At 40.0% G+C, this 24208-nt stretch overlaps 1 protein-coding gene across 4 annotated transcripts in view; it reads left to right on the forward strand.

Moving 5' to 3' along the window:
* Positions 1-201: 201 nt before the first annotated feature.
* The window catches only part of LOC116329755 (protein MTSS 1-like), a 48469-nt gene continuing 24462 nt past the window's right edge, over positions 202-24208 (forward strand). For all 4 annotated transcript variants that reach the window (XM_039619468.1, XM_039619469.1, XM_039619470.1 and 1 more), the window contains exons 1-3: positions 202-727; positions 2445-2506; positions 8672-8745. In XM_039619468.1, the coding sequence (XP_039475402.1) occupies positions 656-727; positions 2445-2506; positions 8672-8745 (208 nt within the window). In that variant the 5' untranslated portion in view covers positions 202-655. The remainder of the gene's footprint in view (positions 728-2444; positions 2507-8671; positions 8746-24208) is intronic.

The raw sequence follows: 24208 nt of genomic DNA on the forward strand, positions 1-24208 counted from the left end.
GCTACCACCAGGCCGTAGTATTCAATTTTAAATTATGTTCGATTGGTTACTTGTGTCTACTAATGATATAATTACAACGCTGAACGAGCTATGACCTTGAATCCTCTAGTAAAATGATGTTTTATTTTGATGACAAACAGGCGACCGGAAGTGCACTTTTTGTATCTTTCGGATAGGCTTGACGGCTCATTACTGTTTTTTCTCCCTCTCAGTGTTGTGAAGGCAGTAAGGGCAAACCTCGGGTGTCGATATTAAAGGTACCTGTCAAGCTGCGGAATAACGTTACCAGCTGAACATCGTGGATTATATGCGTTTCGATTAGCAGACTTCCAAACAGTATCTTGGCGCTTCAGTTATGGATATGAGCGGGGCGGCGTGGAGGGGAGAGGGGGATTTAAATTTCTTTTCGTCCCGACAGCTTCTTTTGATTTGAAGTAGTTACGGTGCACCACAGCAGAAAAACCGGCCAGTGTTTCCTCGCGATAAAAGTTACTAGAGCAGTCGACGTTATTTCTCGCGGGTTTGCTTGATTTTTTTTTTTTTTACGAATCAGTTTTAGGGTTGTGTAGAGTTTGTGTTTTTCGTGGAGAGCGGAGGAGGTGAAGTGAAAACGGCTCTGGGAGTCGGGACTGACCGCTGGAGTTGGTCCTGAAAAATGGAGGCTGTTATCGAGAAGGAATGCAGCGCGCTCGGAGGACTCTTTCAAACTGTTATCGCAGACATGAAAGTAAGCCTTTTAAACTTTATCACTTAATTTATCCAAGAGCCACATCCAAAACATAACTAGCTACTTGACGCCCCTAACAGCAGCCTGGTAACTGATAAACGAGAGCCGTGGTTGGTTAGCTAAGTTTAAACTTACACTTAGAGCCAGGCTTTTGAACTCAGCTTAAAATCAACCCTAACCTCTTGTATGCATTTATACGAATAGAACAATGATTTTCACTTGATGGTTATCGGCCATAATGTAAATTGCCCTGCTTCTTTTGTTTTGTTTTTTTGTGGTAGGTGTTTTGTTACGTTTCACTGCACTGTGTGCTCCATGCTTCATCATTTTAATGCAGACTTCTTATTTGCTCCAGTTTGAATCAGATGTAGTGGCCAACATTAAAGGCTAACTGGGGCAGTCACAAAACTAGGGCGTCTTGTTTTGATGTTATTTTTTGACAGAGCTTGGCTGATGAGACAATTAGCTGATTCCCCAGCTGTTGTGCTTGCCTAATGGAATGCCCGGGGACCAAGCTGTCAGTGTAGAAACCTACCCACAGGGTCTGAAGGCTCTGACATGGCCTTCCTGATGGAGTCAGAAAGTTTGTTATGAGACATTCTCCACGTCTCAGTGTCTTCACGCCTCACTCCCTGCTCCACCTGAATGTTTTTTTGTAGCTGTCAGGCCACTCTGCTTGCAAGGTAGTGCCAATAGTGCAAATGCACGTAGTAATCTAAACAAAAAAGATTCAAATTCCCATTGTCTTTTATGGCACAGCTGATGAAGATATGCCTGCCTGCTGTAACCTTTCACAGTATGTAAGCCTAATCTGTTGAGGAGTGATGGCAGGATAGGGTAGATGCAGGGAAAGCCCATTAGTCTCGGTGATGTTTAGAGAGAGAGTCAACAGGAGGTTTGCAGAGTGGAGCAGGATGACACGATGAGAAAAGATGGGCAGAGGTGATGTAAGGGTGACTGCATTATTCAAAGAATAATAGAGACCATCCCTAGTCTCTACTACTCCTGGTAGTAGAGACTAGGGATGGTGTTTGGGTGTAAAGTTTGACAGCATAACATAACATTCCTCAGGCCTCTGACAGTAGTAACAAATTAATGGCAAACATAGTCATCATTTTATCTTGTGCTCCCTTACTAGCTCCTCTTGACGACGGATTAGGCCACTTGGTCTCTTTAATGGTTTTGATAAAAGACTCTTCAGCTATTTTCAGCCCGGGACCTGAATTAGGAAACATTTAAAGCCCCCCTATTGGGAACCAGGCTCATTATACTGTAGTATTAGAGCTAAAGGACGTCTCTGACCCATTTTGAAATCTAACACGCGCAGGACGTTGTTGAGCCCATTCCTCTTTTTCAGTTAAATGTGTCTGTGCAGGAAATATTGAACAAAACATGGGTGAAATGAAAGCCAGATTCTTGGGAGAGCCAATGATTTTCATTTGTGTACAACTGATTGATTCATTTCTAGCTGTAATTTCCAGAAACTCTCAGGTCTGCTGATGATAAGGTGGAAAAACATGTTATTTGGGGGTTTGGTTGCATAGGGAAGCCTAAACCTTGGTTTAGTTGTGTTTAGCCCTGCAGGTGAGGTGAGGCATCAGTATGACCTTTATCGGTTTAATTCTTATGCAACTGTGGGAAAAGTGAAATGTGATCATGTCATGAGATCATGTCAATCAGTCATGATTAGGTCTTTTTTCTTTTTTTCCTTCCACAGAGCAGCTACCCTATTTGGGAGGACTTTATCACCAAGGCAGGCAAACTGCAGTCGCAGCTCAGGTGAGAGCGTGTTTGTGTGCATGTACGTCTCATAGAGATAGGTATTGCATAACCTAATAGATGGGGCATTATCATTCTCAAGACTAATCACAACAGGTTATAAATTTTTATAGACTAAAGGAGATTACTTGCACATGAACATCTTTGTATTGCTGCGACCATTTCCTCTAAATGGACAAGAGGACCCAAACCATGCCAGAAAACTAGCACAGCAGACCGACTGGATCCCCTTGTTATGGTGGTCTAAGGGTTTGGGTTTTTCCTCAAATTTGTCATCTGTCTGTGTCATTCTCTGAAGCTTCCATGTCACAAGCTTAATCACCAACACATGAAAACATGACATGTGCAGGTTAATGGTAAGACTGTAGCCTTTTGTTTTTCAAAATTGTGAGCTTTAACAGGTGCATATTTTCATCTGTGTATTGAATGTGACAAACAAATGGAGAATAACATCGTATTCACAAGGGGATGATAAAATAAACATAATATATACAAAAATCTGAAGATTTGGAATTTACAATCTTTTTTTAACGACAAGTATGTTACTAATCGCTGCATTTGTGATGATGTTTGTGCAAATTCAGATAGGTGCAATAATAAACACAGGGCTGATTAACTGAAACAACACATTATTTAGTCTATTAATAATAATATCTCATGCACGCCAATGGCTCAATGTAGTGAATAAATACATATATCCTGGTTTTTGCCTTCATCACTTACACAGCTGATGATTCGCTTGCAAAATATGGAGTATTGAAGAATTGCTCTATAGCAATAGCAGTCCCTAACATGTATGTGTCATGGGATACACACCCTAGTGACTATTGTGTAACTTCTATGGTACCTCATGAAGATCCTCTTTAGCACTAAGGGTGTAAATTCTGGAAAGATGTCAGTACCAATTCTATTCTCAAGAAGTTTTAAGGAGCCACAGAGACGTAATGAGCAATGACATTTACACAAACGTCTCATCCATTAGCAATACTGTCCTTCTTCATCATTTTGCCTTCTTTAGGACATTCCTCTATTGTACATTTACACACCTTTTGCCGTTATTATTCCAAGTCTTCCTCTAACAATGGATGCCAATCCCAGCCACCTCTCATAGTTGTTTTTAAGTGGGCATGTGTCACAAGTCCAATAACTTATGACAGCTGAAATAAAAGCTCATTGTCCATTGGGTTCTGCAAACAAAAGTGTCCTGTGGTTTCAATTACTCTTTGATTAACAGTGCATGGCATTCTTCTTTCCATTTAAGTGTCCACGTGTCCTCAAACAGACTAACAGGGACAGCTGTATAAAGGCTCAGTGACTTAACAATTCTTTCCAAGAGGAATTCCATGTCCTCTTTGTCCATTTTCTCACTATTAGGGCTGATTAATGGTGATATGTTATTCAAGTGTCTCCATCATTCAGGGGTTAAATATGTGACCCAGGCATGCTAAAGCTCAGGGGAGTATTTGTGACCTCTTTGCTAATGACTGGTTGTTTAGCAGAACAGTGTTTGTGTGTCTGAGTCTCAGAACATTGGTAAAAGTACAAACCTGCTGATTTTGACATGGGGGGAGGAAAGTAATTTTACACTAGTGAGTTTACGCTAGGATCTTTTTATTTAGTCCCAGTACACTAGTGGTAGCTGGATGATTGTGTTTGCCTTTTTTGTGCCATGTAATGTATAGTCATTGTGTCAGTTGGACAGCTCTGTGAGGATGCGGCAGTTGATGCTCTCCTGATTAATCTTGGCCTACACCCTGCCACAGTCTGCAGTGGTTGTTGCATATGGGTGCCTTTAATGATGCCCTTGCGGCTGGATCACTAATAAGTGCAGGATTGCTCATGGTGACCTACAAATAAGACTAATTCTTTGCCTTTAAAGCCTCTCTCAAGCCATTACAAATGCAAAAATAGCCCTTTTGACTACATCACAACCCCCAACCCACAGTCCTCTGTAATCTGTTTGGGGAGTGGACTACATAGAGGGGCGCACATACACACAAACACATACGCAGAGTATGACACAAACACACCCACCTTCCCTCCTTGGCCTGGATAAGTGACTAGCCAGCAGTGTTAGCGGCATATGTCTGTGTGTGTAATGATGCCCTAAGGCAGACTACTCTGTAATTTAGCCCCTCTGCCCCCCTCTCCCCTACGAAGTAACTAGGAAATCAACCAATTACAGTGTTCGGGTAGTTCTGTCATGTTTTTTCCCTCTGCTCTTTGTGGTTCTAAAGAGCCATTGTGCACGCGCACACACACACAAATGCACAAATATATACACATGTGCTTGCGTATAGAGCAGAGCTTTGAAGAAGGAAGGCAGGGTGGAATATAGGCTAACTGATTTCTAATGACAGTCCTCCTTTAACTTGTCAGTGTTTGGTCTGTTTGGTGTACCGAGGTTGACACAGCTGTGTCAAAGCTGGGCTTTGATACGGTCCCCCACCATTCTGCTTTTAAGTTAATTTTCTGTTGAAAGAGACCAACATAAAACTTGAAAAGACAGCTCTTGTTGGATTTGAACTATTTTTCTATCTTTAGAAAAACTTACTTGGCTCAAATAAGCAGTAGGATATGTATATAGATTCATTTATTGATAAAGAGCTATCAATTTGAGTTGAACAGACCCTCTTCCTACTCAAACTTGCTCCAGTTTCTTTCCAGTTTCTGCTGCACTAAGAATAGGGCTGTGAGGGCAGTGGTGCTGAATGTATCATTGTCAGAAAGTGCACTTTGCTGGACTGTGGCAATCTGTATAGGGAGTTTGAATTGGCTTGACCAAAGTTATGTTAAAGTAATTTTTGCTAAATCAAGAACAGAGGTGTGTGCAGATTTTAAGACCATCGGTAGAAGTCAGGTCACTATTTTACTGCTGTCCAGAGCCGATTCTTTTTTTTTTTCTCTTTTTTTTTTGGCATGTTGAGGCTTTTTAGCTATCTGTCCATCCATTTTATCCATTGTCTAGTCCTTATGTGGGGCTGTGTCACAGGACCAGCACTCTGAGTAGTGATAGTCAGACCTCTCTCTCCTCAGCCACCTCATCCAGCTCTTCTACGCATTCACTAAGGCATTCCTAAGGTATCCAAAAGACATAATCTCTCCAGCATGTCCTGGATCGGCCCTAGGTTCTCCTCCCAGTTGGGTTAGGGTTACCAATTTTCTTTGTGTTGTAACACAAAAAGGTCACAGAGCTGGAATTAACGGTAAAACTAGACTAATAGCATTTTCTTGCAAAAGTATGGAGCAGATAATCATCACAAGTAACGGTTAACTACCACATATTGTACTTAAGTTGTCTGGAGCCAGGGTTGCCGAAAGCAGTGTTCGCACAAGTCTGCTTTGAATTAATGAGTTAAACTTGACTTTGCTGCAAATGCACGTAAAATATGATCCATAGACCAATGTGTGCATGTTATAAATTAGTGGGGGCAGATATCAGTTAGAGGTTGTTCTGGTGCCCACACTGGGCTTTAAATAGAAAGGAATCTATGTCTGCCTGCGCGTATGTTTCTTTTTCCATTCGCAGGACACACCCCAGGATCTTCTGGTCAGCTCTGAAACAACACAACACTTGTTAGGCAATATTACACTAGGTTTTTTTCAGTGATAAAGAAAAAGATTTGTCCTTGAAAGGATGCTAGCACCTAACAGCCCTGCTCTGACTAATCTTTGAATCAGGGTTGTTTATCATCTGGTCTGCTTTTCCTTTCTGTCAGCCGTGCATCAGGCCCCTCTGAGATATCTCCAAACAACTTTATTGAAACAGTGAGATACAAATGCACACTATATGTATGTGAAGCAGAATAAGCCTTTAATCTTTTTTGAGTTTATTTCCAGCACTGGTTCATGTTTGAAACCTAGTTTCCTCCTATCCCAAATGATATGTATTAATAGAAAACGTAACAGATTTATTATTGCGCTCCTGATAATACTGTGAGACATAAAGCAGACAGTGTCAAGTCAATGCTGTAGAACCAGGGTTAATTTTCTAATTAGATAAGATAAGATAACCTTCATTGTTACTTCCAGGCTGCCACACACGGGGGCGCGAAGTAATGTATTAAGGAATAATTAGCTTATTCCTTCATTGTTTCTTCCTGTTGTATCCAGGATCCAGCATTGCACACACTGCAACACCACTGCTGACAGATTGATTGAGGTTTAGGTGTGTTGTGCAAAAACCTTTCAGCATTGCCTTGTATGTGTCTTTGGATAAACATCTATTTTTATGCCTCCATGCTGGCGGCAGCCCATTCGTAGCCTGAGGCATTATGCTTTCGGTCACCATCATCCATGCAGAAATGTAATATCCAAAGAATGCCTGGAGCAAAGTTAGTATGACCTGAAATTTGGGATTACTGTTTTTTGGTGATCGGAATTCACAAAAAAGATTTTATCTGTGACTCAAAAAATTTATTTAGTCATTAATAAAAAAGCATTAAAATATCATAAAAATGTTTAATAGAAAAAATTGATAAAGAATAAAATCACTCAGAAAAGAATGGGGCATTGTGACAACAGTTCATATTTGTGCAGATGTCTAATTAGTGACACTAAAACCTTATTTGAAGGTATTGCCTACTATTATTGCTGGAGAAAAAGTTAAAGAAGGCAAGGTTGAGATGGTTTGGACATGTACAAAGGAGGGATGGTGAACAGAGGAGGAAGACCACGGAGACGGTTCATGGATGTAGTGACTTGCAGAGGGTTCATATGACAAAGAAGGATGCTAGGAATAGGATGAGATGGTGGCAGATGACCCTGAGAGGGACTATCCAAAAGAAGAAGAAGCCTACTATCGTGACTGCTATTGACCACACAGTAATATAAATAAATAGCCTTTATGGACAGAAAAAAACATGGATGGAACCTGATTATACGATGGTGGCTACAACCCTGATGTGATATTGCTATTTCTGTAGTACATTTTTCTTGGAATATTAATACCTTTGTTCCCCTTGCAGTTCTGTCCTGTAATCAGTTATGTGGGTTTTTTTTCCAGTTGTGAAACGTAGTTCCTAGTGGGAAACTCCCAGGTTGTGTTATGAAGGTTTTCTCTTTAACCATGGAAGTTAACAAGTGTTTGACAAATTAACATCCCCTGTGTTAGAACAAACAATCTATTGTGGCTGGGAGTGCTGTGGAAAATTTCTCATCAATTGTCTGTCTTTGTCTGGCACGCATGACTGATTGCGGTTGTCTAGTCTCTGTTTGGTAGATCTGATATCACATACACGCACGTGCCCACACCGAGAGCCTTTCATCTTTTTATACCTGTGATCTTAATCAAGGGGAGATCTCAAGTACGTTAACTTGTCAGTGGGCTCGACGGTGAGGCCGCCTGCTGCGAGCACGCACAACAGCTGGTCTGCCAGGCAGCCAGGTAGGCAGTCAAGTTGGAATACTAGGAAGACGGTTTCTGTAATGAGTAAAACAGAAAGTAATCAACACCAGACTTCCATTCATTTTTATGATGCACTGGATTTTGCCCTTTCTGTAATCTGCCGCGATTAAAAAGTAATTTATACTGCACTTGCGCTTTGCTAAACGATGCAAGATGACAGGAACGGCGGTTTAAGTTGCATACTCGCTCTTCCATTTCACAGCTGAACAGGGTAGATCCCATTGATCCTTTCATTGACCTGTAAGTGTGGTAAACTCGAGAGCCGCTCTGCTGAGCCAGACAGATTCCAGTGGTCTCTTAAGTAATTGCATAGACATTCCTCACACAGCAGGGCACATTCAAGTTTTAACCTAAACACACACTAAACAATATGTTCAGTATACTCTAGCACATTTATGCCATTTTCACACATGAATTTCAGGGTATTTTTTCACAGTTGTCCTTTCTCATATGTAGCACACAGCAGGAAAGGGTCCGCTAAAGGAAGTGATCGCGGTTTAGGCGAGAGAGCTGCCTGGGTAGAGCATGTAGGAGGCAGCACACGTGACGTCCACTGTTTTAATGGTGAATGTAGCAGAGCGTTATCGGTTATGCTGGACTGCACTAACGTCTCCCTGTTGGGTGGCCCTTTTCATCTTAAAGTGATCAGATTTGTTTGTGTCCTTGACTACCATCACTTGTATGCTGCAGTTCATTTTTTTAGTACATTTTTTGTCATTTTATTTTAAATCAACCTTTGTCTTTCTCATTTCTTCTAGGGCGACAGTGGTTGCTGTGGCTGCCTTCCTAGATGCATTTCAGAAAGTGGCCGACTTGGCTACCAACTCAAGAGGTAGGAAGTTTCAGTGTGTAGCTGGTAGTAGTGTTCTCCATCAAACCTACTGTTCGTCTCTTACACGACAGGCCGCACTGCTCACAGGGCTAAAACTGTTGAGTCATTGTTTGACAGTCTATGTATCTTATTACTCGTGCGTCACTGTGTTTGTGTAGCTCTGCTGTGCTTCTATCATATGGGTAGTAAATCACTCAGTACCCTGTTTGAAGCTCTGCTGCAGGCTTTTGTCCTGCACCTCTACCCCCCTCTTCTCTGCTTCGCTCAGCAGACCCCCACCTACACCCCACTTCGGCTACATCTGGACTCTGTGGTAGCATGCTTTAATTCTGTATGTTTATGAGAGTGAAAGGGAGAGGGTGAAAGATCTCATCCCTCCCCAGCCTTGACACCTCCAGCCCTGCGCCATGCTATTAATAGAAACTGAGATAGACATACACATTCATCACCTCACTCACAGCAAAGAGAACGAGAGAAGAGTGTATGGAGCTAAAGAGAGAGTCGGGGGAGTGCAGGGAGTCTTTGCTCTCTTCGCTCTCTCGTGTTGAACTCATACAGTAGATCTGTTTGCTTTGAAGGAGTCATATTCAGTTAGCTTAAGAGCATTGCATCATTTTCTTTGTGCTCTTTCATCACTTTCCATTTTTGTTATCTTTATATATAGTATTATGTGGTAGGGGTATCATATACCACCCCTCTGTTTGTTTTTGTTGCTCTGTTTTACAGACTTTACTAAACACCTAGTGATTCAGAATACAGGCAAACATGGATAATGAGTTATAATACACTGCTGCATGTCTGACACACAGGTAGATAACCTGTCCATAAGAACTTCACTAACATATTATGAGTCTCAAATCCCAGGTTTACAGATCGAATTTAAAATCATCCATTATATCGAAGTTACACATTTAACCTTTTGTGTGAGTTATTGTACTGAGTATAGCTTACAAAGGCTTTGACAGTATCTTATAGCAAAGGGATTTTAATCTGCTTATCACTGCATTATCCTCCAAAATGCTGATATAAAAATGCTTTAAACTAATAGAGATCGAACTATAATACCATCAAACCTACATGGGCACACATGCACTCTTTGTCTACATAATGGCGGTATTCCTGCAAGACAAGGTCGTTTGATTTTCCATGGTGATTAAAGACTTTACTGAATTGGCCATGCATTAGTAGCTCAGAGAGCTGCTGTAATGACAACATGTGTTGGAGAGATAATGGGGAGAGAAGAACATTGAGTAAAGATGTGTTCTTTTGATATTTTGAAACGGTTTGGTATGCCCTTTGAGCCAAACTGTCAAAAGTCTATTTATGTCGGCATCTAAGAGCACATGCTCCAACTGAAGTGTTTTAGTGGTGCACCAGTTGTTATCCATCAGCTATTGCACCTTAGCAGAGTTAGCCTGAAATCTACACCGTTTTCCTTACTTCTGTAAAATTTGGTGCCCAAACACTTTGATGCATTCATTAACAGAAACAGAAAGACATGTTTGGAGTTTTCCACTGCTCTGAAAAACAATGATACTGTATTGCCTTAAATAGGCTTTCAGATTATCAGTAATATATGGTCGATAAAGGAGAGATTAGGCAGGTCTTATTTCTTGCCTCAGATTTCTCAGGATAACAGTCCATTTTAAAACAGTTGAAGTAATTATTATTCAGAGACAGTTGGCACTGAAAGTGTTTAGTTAGCTCAGTTTAACTGCAGGAGACCGTTAGGAGACTTTGAACTTGTTTTTAGTCATGGATTAAATAAAACTGTAGTGGGCAGGAAAAAAGTCAGGTGTCACAGACGAGTCTTCAGTGTTGAGAAAAAGAAAGGTAGTGATACCTTGTGCAGTTTTAACAGCTAAAATTAGCTTTCAATGGGACTCAAAGAGTACATTAACCATCAGATTTGTATCCATTAAACTTGTTTTAATTTCATTTACTAGATTTTTATGTTTTTATGTTTTATTTTAGGTCTGTTTGGGAAACAAATCTTTCAACATCTCACTTCATCTCATTCATGAGATGAAGTGTGTTGAAATGCAGTCAATATTTTTTTTAAATGTCCTAGTCTGTGTGTGTGTCTTCAGGTGCTTCTGAGGCCACATGTTTATGCAGTACATTGTGACCTCATCTATTAATTTCTTTTTATCTACTCCAATCTTCTTGTCCTCACATGTGCACATATTAAAGGTCAATTAGCGTCTTAATCATAATAAGAGAGGTTTCAATTGCCCTTTTGGGTAGTTAATGTGTTGTATTGCTTTTTATATATTGGGAGGATTATAGTGTATAAAGATTTAAGGGGTGATCTATAAAACCGGCAGACTTTGATATCTGACAGCAAGTACTTTTATTGGCGTTAGCATGAAAGAACTGCTTTATCAGTTAGATTATAGAAGCAGCATGAGGTTCGACTTTGCTTTGTGGTGTTTTATAAAAACTGCGACATGTGAGAAGTGCATTCCAAATTTTATCTTTGGTGCTTTCAGTTTTTATTGAACAGGACAGTAGACAAGGAAGGAGGGAGGGCGAGGGGTTCTGGAGCAGATTTGAACGTAACCTGTCACGTGCTGATCGAGGTAAGCCATGGCAGCACCCCATCCAAGTTTTAGTTTTAAATAATGCATTTAAATGTACACCCAGCCTGTGTACAGCATTTGCACTCATGGAGATATGTTTGCTGCGTATTACCCTACAAATCATTACACATCACTGCACATAAAATCCTTTCGTATCCCCTTAGTCCTCTAGTATGAAGTTAGGAGTTTTTTGACTCCACTTAAACTTATTTTTAGCACTGGATGGCTTTCATGTGCAGCAGCAGGTGTGAGATGCAACCCAAAATGCTCCTGTGTTTTAAAGGAGAAATGTTACCCAGAGGGACATTGTGGGGTAGGCACTAAACTCTGTGAGTGGTGGAAGGAGTGTTGGGAAACAAAAAGGATAGCATGCCATAGACCACAGTAGTGTCTTACACTGGTATTAGGTTTTAATTATATTGTTTCTCTTCTATAATCAGGGTTAGATACTTGATGGTCTTTGTAGACCTTAAAATAGAAGTTTGCTGTCCCATTGAGAATAATAATTAGGTTGTATAAAGTGTGTCGAAACACCTTAAGTTATCTGTTTGTGCGATTGACCAGTATTATTGTTGTTGTTAGAAATATGCTCTTCATAGACAATCTGCTTATCAAAAACTTCAACGATTCTTCGACTGAAGGAGCATCTTCACAAAAGAGGTGAAGACGAGCATGTGCAGTAAACGTCCCACTGAATTATTGTGGAGATCAGGGTCGCTGGCAATAAAAAGCTGTAAAACAGTGCTCGCCTTTGACAGCTCTCTGAGTTCCAGTACTAAAAGGAAAACACCTTTTTCACAGAATCTAACCCTTTTCTAATATTTTCCTTGGAAAGTAGATTTTTTTTACCAACTCTGGCTTCTCTCGTATATTTTTGTTCCTCATGCGATAAGTCAGTTGCTTTATCAGATTAGAATGTAGCCATATGGTTTCTTGATTACTGCTGACAGGGTGTAGCTGGAGTAGCTCTCTCAGGCCTGTTTAGTGGCTAAATAAATAAAATGTTTGCTACAAATTACATTCAGACACTATTTTACGCTTATTCCCTTGAGATCTTATTGATATTGAAGTGCATTAATCCCACTGAGGCAACTTTTAGATTGAAGAAATTGTGTAAAATCTCAGTAGTGCTTTGTAGCCTTGCTGTAATTGTTTCAAGCAAAACACATTGGTCTTTTAAAACAACCCCCCGGTGTTAGCATTAGTAAATACTCATTGCATGAGCTAATCATTGTGGTTTAATAAAACTCTTCAGCCAAGTTTTGGATGTAGTCCAGCGAAAGTCTGTAGCAATATAATTATTAGCTGTTGCTAGATGTTTCTGTAGAAATGTGATTTATAGTGTTTGAATTCAGTGATGAGGACCAGATGTATTGATAAAGATTAGCAGAAGAGAAAAAGCATGCGAACCTCGAGCATTACGCCAGTTTCTGTAATACATGGACCAAGCTAAAGACACACATGTATTACCAAAAGAAACTCAAAAGTTTATTGTCTACAGTTGTAAAGGTCTAAGCTTACTGGTTTATTAGTTGAATACAATCAAGTAACTCGAATGTCAAGTGGATAAAGTTTAATAAAAGTAACAAAGATTGACTTTAGTTTTAGGGCAAAGCATTTCTTATCCTAAGGTAGACAATAAATTACTCCTTAAGCTTCTGGACATTTTCTGTGCTGTTGGAAAAACCAACATCAGCACTGCAGACCAGACCAAACCAAACCATCAGCTGAAAGATTCAACATATGCCAGGACAGATAAGGATGTTGGATTTCTTTTGTCTCTGATTGTTAAACCTACTTATCTGCATTAAAGCATTCATCTGTGTGGTGATACAAACACATAATCAGTGAGACATAAGAAACAAATAAAGGTAGAAGACAGAAAACCTAAATCTGTAGCTACCCTGGATTGCATTGGTTTCAGGGTCGATTATATTTAAACAAGATTCATCAAATGATGCTAGTTATGTTCAGGCATTGCTCTTTAGGAAGCTTTTTTCTTCACTGTTGACTTCACTCTTTCATTTATTCTTCACACGCGCGCGCGCACTCACGCATCTACAGAGCCATTCTGGCCTTGAAGCAGTGTGACAGTGTTTGTGCTAATAGGTATAATGGTTCTATTTGATTTAAACTCATGTGAAAACGTTAATGATTAAACATGTTTTGAACATGTCCTCCTGTGCCCTAGAGACTGGCAAACAAGCTGACACTAAGAGGTGTCTGTGAATGAAGGAAAAAGAGTGACCTTCTTGTAGTTAGTTATTAAATTAGATTCCAGTTGACGGTGCTATGATTTGATTACACAGATACTCATAACAACCCTGGACAGGCTTGGTTTGCTTCCAAAATGGAAACGATATGCAACCCTAATTCCAAAAAGAGCTGGCACAAAAAATGTAAATAAAAACAGAACGCAGTGATTTGCAAATCTCATGAACCTGTAATATATTCACAATACAACATAAAAACATGTCAAATTTCTAAATTGAGGGAATTTATCATTACAGTACAAATGAGGTCATTTATTTGCAAATTGTGTCTGTCATCATTTACATTTTAAACAGTGCTCTAGCTTTTTTGGAATTGGGAATTTCGTATTGATTTTTTTCATGATTTGGAGTTAACCTTATGACGTTTCTTTTTTTTTTTTTTTTTTTGGGTAATATTTCTGAACAAGGTGCTGGACGTTAGATGAAAAACAAGCTGACATAGTGTTTCGCACAACTTTTGCTTTCCATGGAGATGACACAAGGCAATCTGGAGTGTCTATTTCCTGACTCCAAAAACTTGAAACAGTAGCGGTCATTGGTGAAGAAGGAGACAAAGCCCTATTGAATCCCTGAAGAGAGAGAGAGGGAGAGATAACAGGGGCACGAGAACAGACAAAAACAGCTTTTCTGGAGAATAATCCTTTCTCTTGTTTCATCAAGCGACAGTCCATTTTCCATGTAGATCTTCTTTCCCTCTGTTTAGTATCAAATTATAGGTGCATCATTGTTTCCTCTTTTACAGAAAGATCCTGTGTGTCTGTATCTGTTTCTGTGTGCCTGTGGTCTTTTTTTAGCTTGTTTGTGTGTACATGTATATCTGTGTTACCTTCCTCAAGGCAGCCGCAGTGAAACAGCTGACGGCATCCGGCCTACACAGAGAGATGATCTCACTGTATGCAACAGTTGAGACACAAAGAGCTAAAGTTACATTTAATAATATAAAGAGATGTTTACACTTTATAAGAACTGCATATTGTTGGAATAAGACTATATTGCTCTTTTTTTTGTAGTTCTGTATAGGTGCTCCACTACTCCACGTTTTGACAAGCCTATAACTAAATACGTGCAATCTGTTGAGCGGTCTCTTCAATGAACCTCTTGTCTCGCAGCAGTCTCCAGTATCACTGTGTTGGACTGCATATGGCGACAGCAGTCCTTGTACAAGCGTGCAGCCTCAGTAAGTTTGGCATGACTGCAGTTCAATGCGATGGAGTGTCTGTCTGTGGGGTGAGGCAATCTCTGGAGAGACAGCCCAGTGACATCAAGGACAGCAAACTGGCCAGACAGGAAGGAGGCCGACTTATTAGCAATCACAAAATTTTCAAAATAAGATGAGCAACGATATTTGTCGTCGAGTAAAGTGATGAGAGGTAGCCCTTTTATTTTGGACAAAAACAGTAAAGATAATAATAGATAGTATAAAAGATGGATGTAGCCACCATGACATCACTGATTAGTTAGTGAAGCCTCAAGCTGTTTTTTGTTTTTTGTTTTTTTTTCTCATCGCCATCTTGGTGTTTTGAAATCAGATGTGCTAAACAAGGAGTGGATATGATTGTGAAACCGAGGACTCCACAAGTTCATTGACAACTTATTATCCAATGAGCACACGCTAGATAGTCCTCCTTTCTGACTTGTGCAATGCCCATCGATTACAAAATAAAGTTAATGTTTTATTCAATGAAACTAGTGATTAAGCCCATTAAGTTACCAGGAAAGTATTTACTGAGGTCTATACATTTTGTCTGTCTTTTTATTATATCTGTTATTTGGACCATATTAGCAGTTTGTCCAAATAAGGTCTGTGTGGGAAACAGTGCACTTGTCTCTCACACCTAATTTCCCCAGAAGAGCACAGTAATAAAAATAATCCATTCAGTTTCACAAGCAGGTTGGCAGGTGTTAGGATTCTGTCTCTACTTGTAGAGTGTGTACATATCCAGTGTGCTCTTTAAGTGTGTGTCTGCATGTGGATGTGAGCCTGTGCACATACAGTGTGCTAATCCCCGTGACTCTGTCAGCAGCTCTGATGTTGAGTCTGTTTGGACACGTTTGAGTCAGTGGAGATGAAATAGACACCTGCCACAAAGCTTACTTGTAGAAGCCTGTTGGATCAGTTATAACCTAAAAAGATTAGTTAGCAACTTTTTTTTAAATAGCTTATAATTACTTTAATCCTCCTGTGATCTATATCAAATACATAATCAACATAAATGTTCCATGAAAACATTTTTTTAAGGCTCTAACCCTAAAGGCCAGATATTTTATTGTGCTCCCATGGTGTAATATTAGTTAGCTGTTATTAAAAGGATAAATCTCATGCATATCCTGTCTGTTGACATCCATCTTAGCTGTCACTTGCAGTAATTACAGGCATGCAGTGGAGGAAAAACAAAACATCAACCGAACACAAACGCCAGTAGACTGACTGGAAGCCTCCCAGCTTTACAAAGCTTCTGTGATTCTTAGACTCTCCTTAGACATAGAAGTCTAAAGTATCCAGAGAATAAAAGTGTCTAGTATGAATATTGTTGTCAACACTTAGGTTACAGGAGTTTTACCAACAATAATACCAGTGCTTTTAATTCTACAACATTAAGACTACCAATGGTGAGGTGACTGACACTGATCATCTACATAGATTGCAGTGTTTTGCAGGGAAACATCAGGTCTAGGTATTTGTGTGGATGTTACTGACTCCTCACCCTCTCTAATTGCAAAAGCATTCTTATCCAGAACAATGCGCCACTGCTAGTAAAAACTGCTAGATAGCAGCTCTAGGAATATGACTAAGACAAAGAGCTCCCTAAATCTGAATCCAGCTGATTGTTCGCAGGATGTGCTGGAATTAACCCAGACCCCACCTAAAACCCTCAAAACCCAAAGAATCTACAGCCACGAACCAAAACCCATCCCCAGAGGTTCTGTGTCTGTGTCCCCATGGACAAGAGCTGTTTCGGCAGAACAAAGGGGACCTTCAAAACACACATCAGTCGTGGCTTTAATGTTGTGGCCGATCTGTATGTATTTGACAGCTTGCTTCTGGTTGTCACAGAGTGGCTGTGCTACATCTTTCTGACCTCTTTACACTGCCTTGTATAACCTCTCCCATTAACAGCAGCTCTGCCCCTCCTTATGGAATAGCTTAGCTCCACTGAGACCTTTGTGTGCCAACAATGAGTTCAGCATCCCAAAATAACTCGTAGCCTAGAGGAGTGTATTTTCTTCCATGTTAACTATCAGTGGTCACTGCTCATGTTTTTAAATAATAAAGCTGTGAAAGTGAAACTTCAAAAAACAACACACAACTGACACACCCCAAATCAGCAGATATTATATAAATTGTTGTACTTGGCACTTCTGCTAATTCGAGGCAGAAGCTGTCACATCTGCTGCTTTTTAGCCCTGTCACCAGTAAGTGTGGGCTTTTACGCTGGATGAGAGGTTCAAGTGAAGCACAATAAATACATGTACAGTCTCAAGATCTCAAATTTCTGCACCATTTACTCATAAAATGCAATTGGATTTTTATCCAGGTCCTAATAAATAAAGCACAAGTAGTTACTCTTAACATGCACGATCTGAACACAGGCTCGAAAAAGTATGGAAGCCTGTGTCCTAACATCTTCCCCAAAAAGCTACCTTGAAGCAGGTGTTCCAGTTGAAGAGAGGAGATTGGAGGTGTGGCTCGTAGAGGTGCTCCTCCCTATAATTAAAGGCAAATGATGTTTGTGTGAAAGGCTTCAGAAGCATTTCTAAAGACCTTAGTACTCATCAGTCAAAATAAGAGGCAGCACGATGTTTGGATGATAAAAGGTGCCGCACACAAACATCCTGAGAGCCCTTCTCTACCTCAGGTGTTGCATGTCTTGCCATCAAAAAGTTAATCTTGAATTCAATATTGTATCACAAGTTTTAGAAGGGAGTAATTAATGACCTCAACAGGAGCACATGATTATAGGTGTGTATGTGCCTGTAGGCATTTGCATGCAAGTCTTTGTGAGTCTATGTACATACATATGCATGCTCCAGTTGTTTCTCAATGAGGCTTCTGTTCTGCATTTTTCAGTCTTTTTGTTTTTTTACTGTGAGTGACACTGGACCATGTAATTACTGGGAACTGACTTACACCCAGCTTCTTTTAATTAAAGCAAAAAGCATTCGAGTTGACATAAACATTTTTGCTTTAACTTCTCAAACACTCACTGATTTCTAAACCCACATTGGAATGCTCTGCATACAAGACTTGATGTAATTCTCAATATATTTTGCTCATTTCTCTAAGCACGCTCTGTGTGTGCTGCTGTGGACAGGCGTCCATACAACTCTATTTAAAAAAAAAAAAAAAAAAAAAAAATCTGGGCCTTTCCTCTTTGCCCCTTTTCTGTTCATGTCTTGGCCTCCATAACAGAGCAGCCTTAGATCCCAAACTAACCCACTGTCTCAATGCCCTTTCTGAGAGGGTTCTGTTCTCTTTTCCAGTTTCAGTCCAAGGCTGGCTCTGGCTATGTACATTTCCTGTCTTCTGTCCAGCGCAGACCAATATCTCATCCCTTGGATGAGCTTTGTGCTGCAAGCTTACAAAAATGCAAGAAAAGTTTTCTAACATATTTAGTTACAGCCTTCTGCTTTGCATAGAGTATATATACGTCAACATTACAAGTTCAGAGTTGTCCAGTCGCCCTTGTCATACAGTTAAGGGACAGGAACATGAGTGAGTGTATGTTTTTTTTCCTTAGAAAAAAGTCACATGAGAAAGAATAGGTACGTTTTAGAGAAGCGAATAGAGTATCAGAGAATCATCTGTGCACTTGCCTATGCACGCATACAGTGTGTGTCCACACAAGTGTTTGTGGGTGTTAGCGCTGTTTGCTCTCTGTTTTTGTTTAAACATAAACCCGGTTAGACCAGTGAGCTTCGGATTTAAAACATCTGACATGCATGCAAAGCCAAATTCAAAACACACTTCTCTGGCAAATGCACCTCAGTGCTGTTTATCTCCGAAGTGCTGAAATCATTATTTATTAAGTTAGCTGCCAAATTGATATTTTTCTACCGATGGAAAAGATACACTGCAGGAGTTATCCTATGTTTGTTTTTTCCCGTCTCTCTCTCTAATCTTACGTCATACAGCAGATGTCATGGGGTAGAAAAATAAATACAGCAAACAGTAATCTAAATTTCTGGGGAAACAAAAATGGAGTCAATTAATCAATTTGGGAACCTGCTGGCTATTTTCTGATGACATAGCCTCTGTGGACAGAAGCCAGTGGTTTGGGGGTGCACTGTACCCAGCTGATATCCAGTACAAGACTTTGCAAATCATCGTCAGACAATAGCCGATTGTTTCTAAATTATATTTAGGCAGCATTTGTGTTCCCTCTTCTGCTCACCACATGGACTGTTAACCTGGATGCAACCAAGGTGAACTCAAATGTGATTGATCAGTATTCAATCAATTGCCCTGCCAATGGGAACTAGAAGGTTTCCAGTAGCAAAAGTATTCTTCCTTGACTACAGATCACACATTTCTATCTGCAGATATCGGCTCAAATAGATTAGGACTCAGTTTGTCTTAAATTTGGCTGTTTGTTTGTCTTATTGTTGGTTAAAGTGATACTTGCACAGCTGACACTGGGGGCTGTTTTAAATCTTTTCTGGTTTCTGTCATTATCCAAGACAGAAGACAGCAGTGAAGAATGGGCTTCCTGTTTAACCCCAGTAGTTATAAAAAGCAGTGATATTAGCTGATATTGTCTCACTGTTCACCTCGTTTCTATAAAGTGTGAGGAAAGCATTGATCTGATCTTGGTCTGTTTATGCTCTGTGTATGAGTGCCAGTTTCTGTCAAACTCATGTTTTGTAAGTGTGTTTTATTTGCATATATGCCGCACGTGTGAGCGTGTGTGTACACTAATTTGTTTTCTTCTAGGAAACTATGTACATTTGTAGTTTTGTGACTAGCTTACAATTGCAGAGGTGCGTTGTGGCTGTGTGTGCTAATTTTAGGTTTCTCTTCTTAATGCACTTTTTAACACAAGGCCACGTCCCAGCAGCTAAGCTTGGGCCCAACAAAGTTCACCTTTGTTCCCTGCAGCACACACATAAATACACTCGTTCATATCGGCGGGGAAGTTGCGACTGAGAGAATTTCCCTCTGTGGTCTCAGTTAGCCCAAATATCATTCAGGAAGAAAACTTGGTCTCATTTTCTCTCTTTTAAATCTCTAACCTTACCCCTGACTATGTCCAGGCTGTCAAGGGAAAGTGTACCCACACTCACCTTTGACAGCAACTCTAAGCCATTTTCTGTTTAGCTTTAGTGGCTTTATCTGCCAGTGATCCTTCCTTCAAGGACAGAGAGAAAGATGCAGGAGTGCAGAGGCAGCACAGAGAAATCTACAATGTAATGGGAAAAATGTGCTTGTGTGTTCAGACTTTACAGTTTTTAATGTATCATACTTGAGAATGAAGTTAAACAGCTTCATATTTGCATAAAATGACGCACACGCACAGTGGGATACCGTGTCAGCTTGTTGCTGTGTGAGGGCAGCTGGGCCATCTGTTGCAGCATTAACATTAAAGGTGAACTTGAACAAAGTGTCACCTCATTCAGCTCTCCCAAGTCACTGAAAGCATTTTTTTCTTTAGGTATATTTGATTTAAATATGACATTTTCTATATATAGTCATTTAACACGATGGTTTTTCTGCTGTAAACTCTTCAAAACTAGCTTGTCATACAGCATTCTTTTGATGTGATTAACAATTGTGAAGTTAACCTTTCCCTTGCAGGGTAGCCCCTTAAACGGGCCTCTCAGTTTTCTGTTTCCATTGCTCTGTAGGATCCACCAAACTCAAAAAAATGACCATTTACGATTCTTTGTTCCTGTCAAAACTGACAAAAATGACAGGAACAATGTCACTTGGGTTATTTTGATGCTTTTGTGTCAGCTCATATAGCAGATTTTCTGGTGCTTGCTGGTTTTCTTCTTACTTAAATGCCATTTATTTGTAATCCAATCAGCACTGAGTCCAGACCAGTGATTCTTCAGGGCCATTTAAAGCTTGAACAGAGGTAGTTCCTGTGCTAGCAACAGTTCTTATGTGTAAAGCTGCATGTGTGAGAGAGTATTTCTACTGTACTTGTCGACTGAGGGATATATTCTGCTTAAGTTCAGTCCATTCAAGTTACTCAGTAAGCAGGCAGATTCAGTAATCTCTTTGACTTGTTCCCTCTTAGATTCTTCATAAAAGACTGAATGAATGATGCACTTGTGTGAAGTGTGGCTACTTGTGCGGGTGGAGGGATGTGGAGTGATACTGGGGAGGACAAAGTCCCCTCACTAACCCTTTGACTTTATGGGGGTCTCTTACACATACACAAACACACACACATGTACATGCAGAGGCTCACACACATGGTAGATGTAATCTGGTGGTCATTACTGCAAACAAGGCAGTGTTGTGTTGCACTGCCAAACAGTACACTCTCTCTGGCGCGTCTCTGGTTTAAATTATCACCAGTATCGCACAGACTAGCGGCCTCTCAGCTTCTCCCCCTACAGGGAAACAAGAGGTCAGTGTCACATTCACATACTGAGTGCAGACGGTGAAAAACCAAACATTGCAGATATTTTTCATATGTTGTGTTTCCTGTTTGGTTTTAAGTGAGAAGGAAGTTTACTTCTTTGCTTTGTGAAGTTGCTGTCTTGTTAGCAACTTTGTTAATGAAAACTGTTTTAGGGCGGTGCTCATCAGAAACCAAAGTTTCCCCATGTTTGTAGGTCACGATCAGTGAAGGTCTTTCCATTGTTGAAGATAAAAGTCTATTTTCTTACACACTTACTTAATGTATACCTTTTCTTGTAGGATTTTTTTTCAAACGTGTGTCTACAAAGTCTTAATTACTGTCGTAAACCTTCTCCACCCTCTTAGTTGAATTACCTGTTTTCTCTCTATGATTTATACACATACATGTTGTAACAAAGTTTTCTCTTAATCGTTTTTTAGGGTGTAATTATTATTCTTTTAATTGCTGCGATACAAGATGATGATGATGATGATAATGATCATTTGCATTGATAATAATTTGACTTATAGCTGGTACACATACACATTCGCCACACTGCGATCTGAACTTTTGACTTTGTTTGTCTTGAGCACAAGACAAACATGATTCAGACGAGTCATGAGTTTATTGAGAAACTGACGTGGAAATATGAAACTGTTTGTTGTAAATGATTAACTGTGGCATCAGACTTTTTGCACGTTCCAAATGGACGCAGGCACCCTGCAGCGCATGTGTGTTTTAACATTGCCTTTCATTGAGTCATATATTGTTTCGTTTTTTTTCAGCTACAGTTGCTATTGCTTCTCAGTGCTGCATACATGAATAGAGAGCCAACCGTTCAACCAAAACAACCAGTGAATTTAGTTCATTGGTCGATCCTGGTAAATCCTGTCTGTCTATCTGTCTGTGGAATGTGTGTCAGACCAGAAAGGAAGATTAGAGAAAAAAGTGGGGCACCAAAGCCCAGAAAAGCTCAAGAGTGGGCTCTAGGGTAATCTATTCTCTCTCTTTCACTATCTCTCTGTCTGTTTCTATTTGTTTCTCTCGTTTTCTCTCTCTCTGGGGCTATTCCATGCTTAAACCCACTCAATGGTGGCTTAAACTGCAGCAGGCGTGTTGCTGCTGTTTAGCTGTTACATATGTCTGTTTTTTTGTGCCTTTATGTATGTTAGGTATTTGCACAATATTTGATGATTGCTAATGGGGCAGAAATGTATTAATTGTGTTGATTTTTGCTATTCAAGCACACCAGGCAATTACCCAGTGTTTGGCATGGGACTGTAGATTCATTTTTAGCTAAACTGGCATAAATATTTAATGCGATTCCCCTTTGACTTTTCGAAACCTCATGCATCATTCAACTTAAAAACTAGAAATTATCTAATTCACAGTGGTTTCCTTTTAAACTTTAAATATGATTTAATGATAAAAAGTTAAATAAAAGCAATAAAAGGTTTTCTACATAGAAGCCAGTTTGGTTGCCTTGCACCAACTTGCATTGGCTTTTCAACCCACGGTTCCTGAGCAGAAGTCCTACTGCAGCAACACTTTAATTGAACACACTAACAACATGTAATACTTGCTGCTATTGTGCGAGTGACCCAATGACTGGTGACGTTTAGGCTTCAAAGATAAGTAAAAGCACACTAATCTGTGGAGTAGTGTAACAGAAGGCAAAATAAGGGCAACATTGCAAAACAAAATGTTCCACAGAAATCATTTAATCTCCCCCTCAAGAGAGTCAAGACATTTGCAATAATACACAAACTGCCTTCTCATCTTATTGTACTTTCTCATGGGATAGTCTCTCTTTCTCTTTGAGTGTTTGTTTTGGTCTTAACTCTGACCACTCGTTGAACTAGCCAGCTGCTTACTGACTGGATTAACTCAGGCACAGCGTTAACATTATTATACTGCTATCACAGAGACATCAGAGACGAGTGGGAGTCGAGGCCTTAGACTGTATAGAGAAACAAACATGGCACAGAGAGATTGGAGTGAACTGTGAACAACAAGATCATTGAGATAAAAGATTAAACATGGAATGCAGTGGAATAAATAGCCGATGTTTCCATTGCAATCTGCAGCTGAAACCGAAATGTGACGTTATGACATCTCTTGCTGTAAGAGTACAGGTTGCAAGTTGATATATCTGCATATCAAGTCTAAAGACAGTAGAGAGTTTCTATCAAGGGATCTTTGTACTACAACTACTACCACTGTCCTCCTTTTTTTTCTTGAAACTGAAATTTTTATGGCAGTGCTCTGTTAGGCATGTACTAAAGCTATTCTCATTAAGTTCTTGTTTGGGGCGCTGTTTTGCTTCATTGTGGTATCAAGTGAAACATCTGCTCATCTGGATCGAGGTCAGTTAGCTGGGTCATCCACCCTTAAACATTCCACTGCTTGGGCATAAAGCACTTAGCTATACTTGTGTGTTTAGGTCCTGAAAATAAGTAGTCTTCTATTCTGTGTACTTTGAAAGTAACCAGCACAAACTGAAATACTTTATTAGCCCTATTAATAGTTTTTAAAGTATTTTTATAAACTCACCGAACATGTATTTGACAATGGGTAGGAGCGTTGTTTCATACACAAATAAGGACTGGATTTGCAACAATTGTCGAAGATTAGAAATACTCCACGTAGCACGCCGCAGTCGGAAAAGTGAAAGGAGAAGGGATGGTGTAGGCAAGAGCTATGCTTTCTTGTTATCTTAATTGGTTCCCATCCATTGCTTTAGCATCCATTCATAAAGCAGCACTGTGAGGCAGAAACAGTGAAAGGGGAGACTAACAGGGGAGGAAGGTGGGGATACAGTAGCTTTGTGGTATTCAAATGAGAAGAGACACTGAATTTGTCAGCTGTCTCATCGTGTTTAGCTACAGCTTCAAGACCTCATTAGCAGAACTGCAATAAGGTGGCATACTGTCACATTCACATCACTTTTCTTTGTCATCTGTACTCTGCTTTTGTCTCATCTTTAACCTGGGCTGTCTTCACCTCTTCACATTCAACGGTGTGATACTGAAAACTC

The sequence above is a fragment of the Oreochromis aureus genome, linkage group 11 (genome assembly GCF_013358895.1).
Source record: "Oreochromis aureus strain Israel breed Guangdong linkage group 11, ZZ_aureus, whole genome shotgun sequence".
Taxonomy (NCBI): Eukaryota; Metazoa; Chordata; class Actinopteri; order Cichliformes; family Cichlidae; genus Oreochromis; species Oreochromis aureus.